This window comes from Semicossyphus pulcher, unplaced genomic scaffold, assembly GCF_022749685.1.
Source record: "Semicossyphus pulcher isolate SPU_LCO1_2020_fin unplaced genomic scaffold, fSemPul1.0.p SCAF_17, whole genome shotgun sequence".
NCBI classification, from domain to species: domain Eukaryota; kingdom Metazoa; phylum Chordata; class Actinopteri; order Labriformes; family Labridae; genus Semicossyphus; species Semicossyphus pulcher.
Genome location: NW_027211681.1, coordinates 11,190,968 through 11,207,239, shown reverse-complemented (window position 1 = coordinate 11,207,239; position 16,272 = coordinate 11,190,968). Strand labels below are relative to the sequence as shown.

General features: G+C 42.4%; 1 protein-coding gene across 2 annotated transcripts in view; it reads left to right on the top strand.

The window, feature by feature from the left end:
- The first annotated feature begins 10,868 nt into the window (after positions 1-10,868).
- Positions 10,869-16,272, top strand: part of LOC138595412 (nuclear factor 1 X-type-like) — a 106,789-nt gene continuing 101,385 nt past the window's right edge. The window contains exon 1 of one of the 2 annotated variants that reach the window (XM_069666812.1): positions 10,869-11,626. In XM_069666812.1, coding sequence (XP_069522913.1) covers positions 11,624-11,626 — 3 coding nt within the window. In that variant the 5' untranslated portion in view covers positions 10,869-11,623. The remainder of the gene's footprint in view (positions 11,627-16,272) is intronic. The other variant, XM_069666817.1, reaches the window with a different exon arrangement.

Genomic DNA, 16,272 nt, shown 5'->3' with positions numbered 1-16,272 from the left:
ACACACACACACACACACAAACGTACACGCAGCTATCTAGGGCACCAGAAGGCCCAGGCTACGCCAAAGCAGAGGCTGCCCACTTTGGCACCATGAGGTGGGGCTGCGCTGGCGCTTTGGGGGAGAGAGAAATGGCAAGGGTGTGTGGTAGGTGCTGGGGGAGAGGAGGGGGAGGTGGGGGGGAATAGGGGGAAAATGATGGGTGGGGGGTGAGGTGTATGTGTGTGTTTATATGAAGGGAAGGGGGGGGCACCTGGCATCTGATAATAACCCTGGGAAAACGCCCATTCCCTCTGAAGAGGAAGGTGCAGCGTGAGGCGGAGGAGGGTGGAGGGGGTGTAGTCTGTGTGAGAGAAACAGAATGAAATGTAGACATGGAGAAGAAGGGTGTGTGTGTGTGTGTGTGTGTGTGTGTGTGTGTGTGTGTGTGTGTGTGTGTGTGTGTGTGTGTGAGAGAGGATTTGGGCGTTGAAGGCACCAACTCCAGTCTTGGAGCGGCCCATCCGAGTGTTCTTATGCTAATGTTGTTTCTGCGGTAGCTTGGAGGACAGGTGCTACTTTTCATCCACAGCTTGGCATAGAAGAAGAATGAGAAGAAGAAGAAGGAGAAGAAGGAAAGGAGGAGATGTCTTCTTTTTCCCCACTTCAGACTCTCTTTTTCTCTCTTGTCCGTCCCTGAAATACCTCTCCACCTTTCCACGTGGATCCAACAGTAAAGAGTGAAACTTTAGGACACTCTCGTATGAACACAGAGCAGAGAGAAGAGGAGACTTTCTCCTTCTCTTGATGTCGTCTGCACCCCCTACAAACACCCCCACCCCATACACTCCCCCCCCCCCACCCTCATGCTATCCCCTCTCCTCTGTGTAGCACCACAGATGCCCATGTTGCCCTGCAACAGCTGTCTCACCATGTGCCCTACCAAGTGTTGCCACCCAATGGAGGGGAGAGGAAGTGAGGAGGAGGAGGAGGGAGGATTTGGGAGGGTGCTGAATTTGGATGGGAGGGACGGGGTCATGAATATTAATTTTTCTTTATTTCTTTTTTTTATCTAAAAACGGAGCTTTCGTTGTCTTCATCATTTTTCTTCTTTTTCTTGATGTATAAGAATATTTCTGAGGCTTCCTCGCTCACATTGTATCTGTTTTTGTCTTCCTCTCTTAGTGTCTCTCATTTGGTTCTGGATTCGGTCGAGGTGATGGCCAGCGCCCATGTTCCCCCCCGGTCACAGGAAGCCCCTGGAAAGGAGAGCGGAGAAGGCGGGAACGTCAGTCCGAAGGCCCGTTTCCTATTGGTGCAGCGGGTTAGCGACACTCGAGGTGACCAGTAACCATTAGAGGGATGCATAGTAACAGCGGGGCATAGAGAGGGGGTATTTTCAAATGCAAACACTGGTCCAACAAGTCAGGTGCACGATCCAGACTCGATTCCAGTGACAGAACAAAATGGAGGGCCGGGATGATAATGCCGCCATTTTGGGGCAAAATATTTTGAGTATGCATGCCATGTTTCCTTTCTGAGTAGAAATAAGCGGTTCAGACTGCAGCGCAGCAGAAAAATGACCTCATGCATCACTGTTTGTTTGCTAAAAATCCTCAAAAGCGCAAAATTAATGAAGAATAAACAGTTTAATTTTGCTTTTTAGAGCACAGTGTGATTTAAAGGTGCCACAGTCACTACTAAGCCACTGTAAATATCCTGCTAATTACTAAAAAACTGTTCAAAGACTGACATCTGTGCTCACAGAGAAAGCCATACCTGTGACTTTAATTTTTTATTCTTCAAATTGGAAAAGTAAAGCAATGAGGCGCAAAAGATGCCAGGACAGATGGATCCAAGAGAGGAGTCCCATCCCGAGAAAGCGGTGCCATATACTCTTCCCCTGAGGTCTCCACTTCGCGCTAAATAACCGAAGAGGAGCGCTCGAGACGCCCAATAAAAGAAAACTAATAAAAAAGTATAGGAAAAGTACGCGAGGAGTTGTGAGCGAGTGTGGCACGGCACCCTGCTTGTGTATTTGTTCATTTAATTTTGAAGGGATGAAAGCAGACAGGCATAAAGAGGGGCAGACGTAGAGAGATCACAGCATCGTGTACCGTATTGGTGGGTAGCGTGCCACACAGTCTGCCTCCTAAAGCAATAAATCTGAAACAGCATAATAGATAAACGCAATTCAGAACACAAAATACCCTGCGAGGGAAAACTAATAAAAAACGGAGTGATTAAGTGGAATCAGAGCTCTTAGGCAGTATCTGGAGACGGGAGCTGTCGCCATACAAAGACCAGAGCGGGCCAACACGACAGATGAGAGAGCATAGGGACGGGGGGCCGAGAAAACGAGGGGCTAAAAGCAGAGGGAGCGAGAGACAGATGATGGAGGCGAGGAAAGGAGGGATGGAGGAGAGAGAGGGAGAAAGTGAGGGATGGATGGGGCAGCAGATCAGAGGGAGCCTCTAGTGTGTCTTGCTCTCCCTTTAAAGAAGAGCCAGGAAAACAGATTAGGAGTCCTCTTTTCTCCTGGGGGAGCACACACACACACACACACACGCACACACGCACAGCATCCATTCAACCGCCCTCCTCCTCCACCTCCTCCTCTTCTCACAAACATTAAAACTAACTAACTTTTATACGGCGCTGACCTGCCCGGCCCACAACAAATCCGCCCGGTGCTGAGGACGCCCCCCGCGCTCGCAGGACGGACGGGCGGAGACGCGGAGACACAATGACAGCGTGTGTGCGCCGCAGTTTAGACGAGCTCACGTCAGGTCACGTTTGCTAACTGTTTATGACACAAAGAGGAGTGATGTCAGAGGGAGCTGGACGCACACGCACAGTTGAGACACAAATACAGGCCGCAGAGTGTCACTGTGGCCTTTAGAGGACGTTTGAGGATTCATATTTTGTTCCTTTTTTAATAATATTTAAAATAATATTAGTCATAAAAACAGTATTTGCTTCACCACAAGTTAATATAACTATGATCTTTATATGTTGTAAATTATTTCTTTAGTCTCAGAAATGGACATAAGATGTGACCGGCCCGTCAAACACCTGAGCATCAAAGGAAATCAACTCAAATTCATTATTGAAATTACCAGCATATATGTTATAAGTACATTTATATTAAAAATGATACATTATTTCATATCCTGATATAGGAATGGGTGAAAACGGCAATTTTTGGGGGCAATTGTGCTCGTAAAAATGACAATAAAAAATTAATGATGCACATTAAATGTTCTTGAACATCTTATAGATTTATCAGCTGAAAGTTTTAGCTTTAATAAAAGTAATTTAATACTAATAATAATATAACTTGTCTTCATGGTAATCCTAATTCTTGCTCATACAAAATGTCTGATTCAAAAACTGAACTTGTGCTTTATCAGTTTAACTGTGTGGGCTTTGTGTGTGTGCGTGTGTGCGCGTGTGTTATCAAGGCTGAGCCTAATGTCAGCCGTTGATAAACAAAGACACTTGTGCACACATTACTTTTGCAAATTTCTTGGAAAGTCGCTGCCTCTCTTCAGAAAGACAAACGGCTCGCGCTGCTCTCTCCTGATGTTTGACTCGGGCTCACAATCTTTGTCGCGGCTCTCTCACAGTTAAAAGCTTTAAAACCGGAGAAATGTACACTTCTTTTACATGAATATTACAATTTAGGAACAGTTCATTGGTAGTAAAAGTCTTACAATAAGAGTAGAAGTGCAGAAGTATCATAAAAAGTGACTTAAAGTATACAAATATGCAGATAGAAGACCTGCATTTGATTTAATTATTAATGTCGCGTTAACATGCTGATGCAGAGGGCGAAGCTGGAGCTCATTTCAGTTACTTTAAACTGAATCTACAACAATATATTCTAGTTCATTGAGTGATCATATTTTCATATAAAAATCTCCCCTCTAACATTATAGACCAAAGCAGTCAATTTATTATAGATGAGTAACAGTACAATGAATTTCCCGACTTTCTCCTCTGGGGATCAACAAAGTTTCACCTTATCAATAAATCCCTCTGAAATGAGTGGAGCAAAAGTATAATGTAGAAAATACTGTAAGCATAAAACTTGACAAGCTACTTCCCAACTTAATATCTCGGACACACGAGGGATGTGTGAAAATGAATTATTGCTGCTGTTAAACTAAAATGTTAAACCTGTTTTTCTGACATTATTTTTCAGAGATCGCTCGCTCTGTGTGACGCTGAAGCAGCCCTCAAAGAGCAGACGATATTATCAATAACTCCACACACGTCCTTTACCTCAGTCAGGAGCGCGTTTCTGATCGCCTCTTTGTTCAATAAATTAAAGGAAGTTTGGTTTAAGTCCAGAAAGTATTTGACGTGCGGACGGCTGCGGTGGTAGAGATAATCTCTTTCTCTTGCGCACAGACTGACAAAATGCACTCTATCACATAAACCAGCCGTGCATTGACCACTTCCATTATGTGTGCTGTATTTAAACTTTTTTACTACATTATAATATTTAATATTTATCAGATTGTCTTTGTGAATATTTTTGTCCGTGTTGTAACGTATTTTTTCTTGCATAAATAACTTTATAATCAGCGTATTAACGTCACACCTTTAACTTTTTCTTTTAATTTCCGTCGCTTTAAACTCGAGCCTGAGTGAAAGAAAGAAAATGAGTAGATTGCCATCACTTTTTAGAGTGTAACATAATTAATTATAGTTTATTTAAAGAAAAGGAACAATGCACATTAATCAACATTCAAACAAAATGTAAGTTGAAAGCCTAGTTTTCATCTGTAGTCCCGTTTGCCAGATGTTGTTGGCAGCATACTGTTTCTTTTTCAAATTCAGTTTCCTCATCGAGACGTGTGTTAGTGTTAAGCGTAGTGTGTGTGGGGATAAAGGATGTTACAACTGGAATATAAAAATACAGTGTCCAGGACGTCCCTGTGGCCTAGTGGACAAGGACACGTACCAGAACTGCTCCGCTCTCTCGCCTGATGCCTGTCAAACACCCCCTAACTCTTTTTTACAAACTTCTGTGTCTACCTCCAGCTTCTGAACGACAAACAAGCCAAATGTTCATGTTTTAAGCCTCTGCAGACTTTTTCAGCATCACTTGTAATCGTTTTCCAGGCCCTTATTCAACCACGTTTCATTTGATAAAAACCCCATCAGACCTATATTATTGTACGCGACTGTGGGAAACCTCTCCTGAAGGAAAGCGCTGCAGCTTCAGGATGTGTAGGTTAAAAAGTCTCCATGACTCTGCAGAGGGAATGTGCTCGGCTGGCAGCAGCAGTGTGAACATACTCCACCCTCCATCCCATTCTGCTGTGCCAGGGCCGGGCATTCCTCTCCCCTCCAACCGCCGCTTCTTTCTTTCTTTCTCACACAAACACACACAGACTTTCTCCCTTTTTTGTCCCCATGCAACTACTTCAAACCAGCTCTTTCCTTCCCTCCACATACATTTCTTCATTTCCTTTTTACTGCCTTCATCCTTCCTTAGTTTCCCTTTCCTTCCTTCCATCTTTTTCCCCCTCCATCTCTATCCCTCGCTCCCTCAGCTGCTCTCTCATTTGGGTTTATTTGCATGGCAGAGCGTAAAGGATGCAGACAGTGTGAGCAGGGCCAGCAGAGCCCTCCTGTGTCCGTCCAGGCCGAGCTGAGATTTGTAATGCTACACAACACTCGGCCGTGCAGGGATAAAAACCTCGGCCGCCGCCGCACACAAAAAGAGCCTTGTTTTTTCCTTCCCTTTCCGCCGCTTATTGCACTTTTTCTCGCACAGAGACGCAGAATTCTCCAGGCCGGTTTCGGGCAGCCGATAGAGGGAAAAAATAGTTCTGCTTGTGTTTGATATATGAGCCTGAGCTGAGTATATTTTGTGTAAGGTTCAGCTGAGTGTTTAAGTTTCCCCTGACCTGAGTGAGAGCAGGCTGGGAGAAAGTAGAGCAGGAGTCACAGTGAAGGCTTTTAATAGGAAGAGTTAATGCAGGGCTGAGGCCTTTATTTGTATTTGTATTGAGCGTTGTACTTTGTAGCTGTGCTGCATTATTTTGCACTCTGCTGGGAGCCTTAAAAGGTGGTTTATTGTTGGAAAATATCTTCTTCTGGGCTGTATTGGCTTGTCTTTATGTTTTTATTTTAGTGATCTTCTTAAGCCCTCGTAGTTTTGCAAATGTGTAGATAAATTGTCAACGTTTTGCAACGAAGCGGCGAGATTTAGCTGACTTTTTCTTTCTGCAATTTTTCTGCAAGGAATAATTGAAATCCTTCCGTTTCATGCAGGTTTGTTCTGAAGAGATCCATTTTAATTTCTCTTATTTTGACCTCGATTTACCCCGAGTCGTATATCCTGAGTTTAAAGTCACCACCATCATTGTAACAATAGATGATCTAACTTGAAACACAGGAGTTTGGAGAACATTTCACCTTTATGTTGTGCTTCTAAAACATGTTTGTCTGAGTTTTGAGTTCCTCATGAGCCATATTCTTTCTGTAATATCTTTAAAATAATCTGAGAGTTTACCTTATGAAGTTATCCTAATAATACACGTCAATATTTCATCATTTCTTCATTAAAATATGTACCTGTTGTGGCTCGCATCGGACTCCCAATCTGACAGTTTCTGTCCTCGTCTTTCTTTCGTCTGTCCCTCTAAACTTCTACACCAGTTGATGCCACAAAAATGACCTCAGTGCCGTAATTTGACCAGCAATTTATCGCATGGTCTCTTTTATAAAAACAAATCCTTTCTACAGCTCAGTATCTAAGCTCCTCTGATTCCTTTTTTTCGTTTATAGACATGACTTTCGAGACGTCCTGCATGCTGTCTGAACTCTGCCCGGTCTGATCCCTCAGTGTGCCGCTCTCTCTTCTCTCTCTCTGAGGTTCAGGGGAACTTGTTGCCCACATAATGCCCGGTCTTGAAGCAGTGTGCTATCAGAGTCACTGTGGTCTGCAGTAATGGCTGGTTTAAGAAGCTGTGGTGAGACGCAGCGCTCAGGGCTTTCATTAACCCAAAGCTCGGCCTAATTGATGCTTGAATGTTCCCTCAAATGATCAGGGCCAACAAATTTCCTCCACTTTTTTGGAACATATCGTTGAATTTATATTCTTAGATTTATTTTTCCTGCCAAGAAACATTAAAAAGGGAAAACTCGTTTACTTTCTGTGGGTTTCTCATTTTTTATTTGGTTTTTAGAATATAAATCAACGATTTATGACCTAATTATTGCAGTTATTTTATTATGATTATGCCCCTTTCTCCACAACATTCAACAGTCTGATGGCTGTGATGGTTTGGATGTTATAAAGAAAATAGTTTAAAAGGGAACCAGTTATATTTGATTAATTTTCATCAACACTATTTTCAGAAAAACGTGAGAATTGTTGCTTTATTAAATCTAGGTCACTTGTTGTAAGCATATGGTGCAACAGCATCAGCAGGGCACGGGACTTTAATTATTATTCAAGCCACATTAATAGACAAATGTAAAGTGTTTCCTCTGAAACATTAATGATTCAGTGTGCGGATTTTTAATGAGCAAATCTAAAAGAAACGGCGTATTGTTTTTGTTTTTTTATCAGACTTTTATTTTGTAATTTTTATTCCACACTTTAATAATTAATAGTACCACCGCGCTTTTATACTGTATGCAATATTTTAATGTCCATCCTCGTGTTCGGTTGTAATTCTGTTTTACTTATAACATTATTCTTCGAAATTCTTTATTATTATTAGCAACGCGATTACTTTAAACATTTAAAATGAAAGGACAGTTTGTTTGTCTTTCTTTTTTCCAGCTCAGTTTCCCCCACAGCTGTGTCTTGCAGGTAAATGCTCTCATGAGAGGAAACGTCTTTTTTTTTTGCACTTTTTCGATTTTAGAATTACGTCTACGACTGTTGCCGAAAACATGTTACATTGCACGTTTGATAAGTGGTCACCTGTCAATCAAATAAACACCTGCGTGAATAAAAAAAGTGCTTTTCCATTGCTGCTCCTTCTTTCGTTCCACAGACACGTTTCCTCGGTGTTATTTGTTGTTTTTTTCGGATGTAGTTTTTGTTGCCTGAAACTTGAAGAAAATCAGCCCGGCCTGCTGTGACTTCCGGTCTGTGGGCGCTCGTGCTGAGCTCACTGTGCGGTCTGACTGTAAAAACTGTTGTTTGTCGGTTAATTAAGGGTTAAGAAAGAATCGTGTCGTGGGATTATTCGGGGTTTAGAGGCACATTTTGGTGTGTTTCCAATCAACTGGTCATTCTCCAAACAGGCCGATGGGCACGTGCGAGCTCGCCATCCAGCAGCATCTGTAAAAAAAAAAACACAAAAAAAACAGAAGTCGAGAGGATTTAATATTCAAACAAAGTGAAGGGGAAAAACTATATTAGGAAGGTCACGGTATAAACTGTGGGAATTATACGACTAATTATGGCTGATGGCATTTAATCAATATATTATCAGACCATTGAGAATTATAACATAGCTGTATTTTATAACATTATTAGTGTTCTTATTGTTCTTATTATTGTGATTTTTAGTATTGTTGCTGTGGTTGATGTTTAATTCTTATATATATTTTTTACCTTGATGCTTTTATTTTTTGCTAACATTTTGCTATTAATTATTTTCATCTTCTCGTTAGTAACAATTTTATTATGTATCATTTTTATAGGTGACTTTATAACTTACCAAAACTGTCAACTTGTTACTTCAGCAACGTTTCATGTCGCACCTCGAATATCATTTTTTGAAAATCTTTTCAAAATAAAATGCCAAAAGTTTTTTCTTTTTCCTAGTAATATCTGTCACAAATACTCTAGTTTCAGATAATGCACATTTATATACTCAATTTTGTTTCAAACTAATGAAATTTTATTTTTAAATAATTAAAATATATAACATTAAACGGTCACTTTGGTGCCTAGATTTGCCTCTAACTGTTGATGGGGAGCTGCAAAATCCAGAATCTTGTCTTTATGCTTTAAACTAATAAACAAAACCAACTGATTGAAGTCTCTGTGTTGACCTTTTATGTTAAACAACATTTAAAGTTAAAAACAACACATATTATTTCCCTGCTGTTAAAGGAGCCACCGGAGCCTCTTTAGCATCAAAATCTTCTCAAAGTAAAAACGCCAAATGTCCCCTTTGCCTCACACGCACAAGTTCAGTTTAACCATCCAAATCAGGCTGAAACAAAAAACTTGAATCACAAATTGAAGAGCGGATGAATTATTGATAAGGCCAAATGTGTGGGGAGGTCAACATTAAATTATTGATACGCCGTCATGTTGGAGGAATGTCATTAGACGTCTGATTTAGGAAAAAGGGACGGATAACGACACACGCACTCAAACTGAAAGAGACGTTTTGCACGCAGACACACAAACTCAGAGCTGATGCAACACGGATCAATACTCCCAACGTCCATGTGTGTAGTAAGACTGAATTGGTTTATTGTGTTGTCTTTAGTTTAAACGTGTATATATTTTTTAGAAGCAAAGTCTGACACTTACAAAGAGGCTGGTTTAAATGTTGATAAAAACCTGCAGGTTTGATGCCAAAAGCTGCGCGAACAAGAGTTTTGTTTCCCCACATGAATAAGGTTTCTAAAGTATTGAAGTGTTTTACGATCTTTGGTTTGGTGACAGATTTTTTTGTCCAGCGGAGTTATTTGAGGGACTATTTTCTTTGTGCCATTCCCCTTGATGTCCCTACAAGTCCTGCTGACCAAACCCATTAATATCAAAATGATACAAGTTGACGCTCCTCATTCAAAGACATTTAAAATTCAAATAAATAACCCACTTTTATATTTTCAAACTTCCCTTTGGCCTTAAATAACCTTTATGTCATAATGTCCACGTGCGGCCCTGTTGCTCCCGCTGCTGCTGCTGCTGCTGGAGGCCTCCAGTCCACACAGCAAAAGCACTCAACATGAAAGCAGCACATTTTCTTCTTCTACAGTCATTTCCCCGAAGTCAGATCTCTTATAGCTTACAACATGTCTGTGCTCTGTCATATCTCAGTCACGTTTAATCCTGTTGCTTCACTGCGTCACTCTGCTGAGAGACTCTGTGACAATAAATCTGTTAGTGAGGAGTTTAAAAGTAAAGCTTGCTAAATTCCAACATTGAAATTTAGATTATGGGTAACAATACTAACAGGATGCACTATAAACCCAGAATAGAATAAATCTCCCTTCAGGTAGCCCTCTGACCTTCCTCTTATCCTCTGACTGTCTGTGGACGCAGTGACTGACACCTGAGATAGGTTTGTCTATATTTTTACGCATGAAATCAGAGAGGTCTTGCGCTTTGGGTGACTTCCTTAAATGAACCCATTGACCTTGTTTGTTGCTTGATCTCTGCCCCAGATTGCAGCATTAAGAACTACTTAAACGGACCTGAGAGCAGCTCGGGTCGTGCCCGGCCGTGCCCGCTGCAGTGCCACTCTGAAACCTGTAGGTAGGAGCCAGTGCAGCCCTATAATCCCCGCCGTCCGTGATTTAGCCCCTGGTCCTCCTAATTCTCCTAAAGCCCCAGCTGCTCCCCTGGCCGCTGCGCTCTCTCCGCGACAGCCTGCACACCGCTCACTTTATTAATAATTCACCTAATCATTCAGCAGTGCGACGCTGCCGGCTGAAGCGCCGTAAACAACTGCCCTAATTCCCTGTCTAGTATATTTCATGTGTGTGTGTGTGTGTGTGTGTGTGTGTGTGTGTGTGTGTGTGTGTGTAAACAGGTCGCACGCCGGTGAGGTGAGATATTTAGTGGCTGATATTTTTGGGGAGGGAAGTGCAGGCTGTCTGTCGTCGCAGCCGGAGCGCGCGGAGAAGCTTCCATTTTACGCACAGAGCCCCGCTGCAGCCCGCGGACCGACTTTACGTGCCGCTGTGCAGGCATTCTGCTGCTGCGATCTGAAGAAGAAGCGAAACCGCAAGCTGCTCTTTCATCTCGTCAGCTTTGAGGAGGAGGCGGCAGCGAGGGACCAGGGGTGTCCCCCCGTTTTGTGTGTGTAACACACCGCGTGTGTGTGCGGCCGTGTGTTTGTGTGTGTTTGGAACAAGAGAGAGGAGAGAGAGAGAGAGATACGAGGGTAAAACAGATCGGACGCGCCGCGCAGGAGACAGCCGCTTTTGGACACGTTTTGGAGACAGAAGCTGCCCGACTGCGAAGCTGCACGCGGAAAATAATAGAAAGAAAACTTACTTTGCATCACCTCTGCCGTCCTTTAATTCTATCGTGCTATTGATATTATTTTGGGAGCTTTTGGCGTCTCCAAGTTCTGCCGCTGACGGACGCACCTCGGGACTCTGACGCAGACGTCTCCCTGACTTCTTGCTGCTGGACATGGGCGCATCTGAGGCCACACAGCGGTAGACGGTGGGCTCGGAGCTGCTGTCCTGCTTTCCTCCTATCTCTTGCAGAGTGGACCCACTTTTGAAAGCGCGTGTTTTTTTTCAATCTGGGCCTAAGGCCGACTTGTTTAAAGGTCCTTTTTTTGCTTCCGGCAACAGCGAAGAGACCAAGTCTTCCTCCCTCAGCCCGCACTCCCTCTCTCACTTTTTTGGAAGCTGAACTTTTAAAGGAAAATGGGGCATTGAGAGGGTTGGCAGATCTCCCCACGCTATAATGGTACGTGCTGTGTAACTCAATAGTTCCCCTCTGTTGGCTCTATAGGGTGAAGTCTATAGGACTGAAAATAAACCAAACATCGCGGTGTTTCACTGAAGCCCTGCAGGCTTTTTTTTTAAGGGTTTAATTTCTTTGTGAAAAATCTTTGTTGGAGACTCAGAGTGAGAGCTGGCTGTGGAGAGAGGCCAGAGATGACGATACAACACACCTGTGCGTGCGCGCGCGTGTGTGTGTGTAAGACACAGAGAGAGGAAGAAGCTATCTGTGTTAGCATAATCACCCTGTTTGCCTCCTAATTAGGATAATTATAAAGCGTGTGAACTCACTTTGCTTAACCAAATAGTGAAAAACATTTAACAAAACATTTGTCTCATACTTCCTTCACTCTAACAACATGTTTTAATGCTACTTTATATTTTTTAATAAAAAAAAAGACGTCTTTTATTTTGGTTAGCTGCTGTCCCCGGCACATTAACGCTCCTTTAAAAGACAGAAAAACGCTGTATTATAAGTTATTTTTCTGCTTTAAAAAAAATCTCTGTGTCCTGATTTAATTTGACAAATCCTCGCTGGTAAATGAACAGTGTGCAGGCTGAGGTGTTTGCAGGAGTGTGTGAGTGAAGGCTGATGTCTGTGCGCCGCTCAGATCAAACAGAATAAAACACACATGAGACCACAGACCGAGGAGATCTGAAAGGCCAGCATATAGCATGTAGCAGGCGTAAATCATCGCTGTGACGAGGAGGATGGTGATGATCTGCTTTTACGCTTCCGCAACGTCCTCCACCTTACACCCGGGCTGTGTCTTTACTCTCTGCTCTTTTTATCAATGGGCACTTGATTTGCGTAGTTGATGACACTTTATAGCGACTACAGGAGGAGGAGGAGGAGGAGGAGGAGGAGGGAGGGAGGGAGGTGAGGTGACACACAGAGCGTCTTTGTGCCCCCAGAACAAGTGCAGAGAGCGCGTGTGAATAAGAGCACCTCCGTGATGCGTTTAATGTTAATCCGAGAAATTAAAAAGAAGGTTAGAAGAAATGATCTGCGCTCTGATGATGCTGATTTAATTATCGTTTTAAATCCGGCAGCTTTTTTTTTTGAGGGGGGTAAAAATATTATATTTGACTGCAGGCATCTGAGGAAGACCTGTGTTATTGCTGCACTTCATTGCTTGTTCTCAGTGCATCAGATGAATGATATTTGACGTTCCTCATGCTGCAATTCAAAGCTTGTGAATTATAATTATAATGCCCTTTAATTGTGACCTACATTATAATTGATCTTCATTATCCAGTGATTACAGCAAAGGTGCCATAATTGTGTTGTAAGTCAGCTGTTTTGTCATTGGCTGAATTGTTGGTTTAAAAACTCTGTCCTGTGGTGAGGATGGGAAGATTGTTTAGATGCACGATCACATATTATTCAGATTAGATTTTTGGCAAGACAACATTCCTGTTGCACCAATAATGTCGCTCTTTAAACACAATAAACCAAGCAGTTTCACTGTGCAAATTACACAAAATAGCAACTTTATAGTCGTCAGAGTGAGTTCCTTCCAGCATTAGACATAAACGTAAAATGTTACGTTTATATAGAGTGAAAATGAATCCATATGAAATCACATTACGCTGTAAAAACATGAACGTAATATACACAACAAACATAAAACATCATAAGCGTTACACTGAAATGTGCAATAATCAATCCAGCTGGAGACACAAGTACATAAACCTTTAAAGAGCAGCTCTGGCAAGAGTGTGTTTTGAAATGTGATCAGTACTTTAGTGTGTATTTACACATGAGACTTCATATTTATGGCCTGGAAATGCAACATCAACTATTTATAATATAACGTCATGTTAATATCAACAGCTATTTATCATCTGTGTGATTTTTAAAATGGTCTTTTATTGTGAAATTCTACTTATTTCATTCATGTGCTTATTCAAACCACATGGTCTTATGTATATGCATATTTATATGAAACAGATGATCCGCGTTTTATTTAGAAATAAAAAATATGATGATAGAAACATAATAAATACAGTAAAATATGTGCACTAGAGGATGCAGCGTGTGTAAAAGTCTTATTGATCGCCTTGCACTGAATCCCTCATGTTTTTTAATCACAATATTTCTTCGATATATTAGCCAGAAAACATTATATACTATTTAGACTGGTGATCAACAATAATAAAAAGATATATTAAAGAGGTAATCTTATAAAAGCATCCATTCATTCAGCCTTTAATCATTTAATGTCATCCACCAATTTGACAGGATCAACTTGTTTCCTGTCCGCCTCATGACTGACACATTGTTCACACACTTAAATAACGCTCTTGCATAACTTTATGATGGTTTCACCTTCCAAAAATGTTTGTTGGTTTCTGCGACACCCAGTCTTACCTGCACAACAACAACATCAGCAGCAGCAGCAGCACGGGCAGGGCTCATGTGATGTGTGATATAAGCTGTGTAATCATCCGTCTCTGCTCCTTAAGGTAAACCATCTATCAGACAATGCTTCATAATTGGCAGCCATATCACCATCCTCATTTTGTTTTCATTGTGGGCCTATAATTTCACAGTTGGTTGCATTGCGGTTGTTGCAGAGAAAAACCTGCCAACCACAGGACCTGTCAGTCAAACGCAGGCCGAAGCTGCTATTGGTGCCAAGCTGGGAGGTGGGCGTGACCCTTTACCCGTATTATTAAGTGCATTTTTAGAGTATCATTTGAGTTGAGCTGGAAGTGGGTGAGACATTTTAAACGCTGCTTTATTAAGTCATACTTGAGCGTGTGTGTGTGTGTGTGTGTTTCGTGATGTAACTCTATGCTTCCTGGTCTTTGTGGTAAACTGCCGTATTAGAACCATAACCACAAGAAAATCTCCCCATGGATCAGTCCTCGTGTGACACAAAGGGCTGATTGTAGCAGCTCAAACCTCATTGTTAAATGCACATAGGCAGTGCGGCTCAGTGTGGTTTCGGCCATTAAAAAAAAAACTTGAATAAGGATGTAGGAAAAGTAATGCCAGTGGCGTTGAGTTACCTACTAGTGTACATGAGAGTGTGTCGGATAAAAAATGTTGCTGCCTGGGAAGTTTGGTCAAACAGTTGCCTCGTTGTCATGATTTCTAAAGAGCAGCCTATCGAGCAAGATCAGGAGTTGACAGGCCGGGTGCCAGGCTGGGTGAATCTTTGGGTGTGTCCCAATGTGAGCACTGTTCAAACTTGTTTCACCAAAACAGTTTTGGTGAGAGGATCTATTTCTCTGCACAGTGTTGGTTCAGCTATCGTCAGGGCTGACATCGTCTGATTTGCAAAAAAGCACTAAAACATTCAGTTAAATTCCTGGTTGAGCACTAAAACTTAATGTGAGGAGTTTTTAACTGGTTTTCAAACCGACTGAAATATATTCTGATGCCTCTATATGAGCTACAAAAGCATCAGGAAGAACATTGACGTCATATATCGTTAAATAGAAGTGATTTACAGCAGACCTGAAGTGCCTTTGTTTACATGTTTACATTTTCCCGGCTAAGTTTCATAGTGAATGGTGTGTTACGAAGTTAAAAGGATGTCGGGTGCAATATTTGGTCGAATATTCAGTGTGAATTTGCAGGACATGATGAGCAAAGACATAGAAGGGACCACTTTGTCCACAGGGGTCGCCAAAATCGACCCGAACCCAAAGTTCGTCACCGTGGATTTTAAAGGAGCAGTTCGCCCCTGGAAAAAGCCACTGTCAGTCAAAGCTGGTGTTCTCTGTAATCGATAGACGCAATAATAGTTGAAATTGGCGCCATAGCTGTGGAGAAAGTTGTACAAATGGCTTGTGGTTTCGCTACATTGACGCATTTTACGTAGTCTGGCGAGAGGTTTCCAGGGCCCATTGGAGAAGATGGCGTCCTCCAAAGGCACAGAGCGAATTTGCATTTTTTTCCTGCCATAACAGCTCCCCATTAAAGCGTAATAGGACTGAGGTTGAAAATCGGCGATCTGGCCCTTTAAGTCATCTGGACTTATACACTGAAACTGTTCACACCGTGTCCCACCGCTTACTTTTGTGTAAAACACAACTGCACAATTAAGCCAAATGCAATCTTCAGCGCCGCGTCTTGGCTGTACTTCTGACCCGACAAAACCTCCAGGACCCACAAGTAGAGTGAAATAATTAGCCCCACTCTGCTCAGCCATCCATCTCTCCTTCTCTTTTTAATGCATCCCCTCACTTTCTCATCTTCTTTCTTATTATTCTCCCCGCTTCCCCCCCTCCCTCGCCTCCCCCCCTGAGATGGCTGTGTGAAAAATCGTATTTTTCCAACATTTTTCTCCCTGAGGTAGCTTTGGCAGGGACTCACACGGCGGCCATTTCTGCCTTTCATACACCCCTCACACACCGTGGAACAGATCGCCGGTGCGGCCCGCCGTCTTTGAAGTGGTTGCCATCTCACGCAGGTTGGCTGGACTCTCTCCCCATCCCCCCCCCCTCCCCGATTTTCATCCTGTGCCTTAAACTTGGCAGAGTTATTTTCAGCTACCAAATCATGGTGATAAAAAACACGTTGAAGACACAATGGTGGTGATAATAATTATGGTTTTTGAGCTTAGAGTGGCTGTTACTGATGAGTGTGCAGCAGCC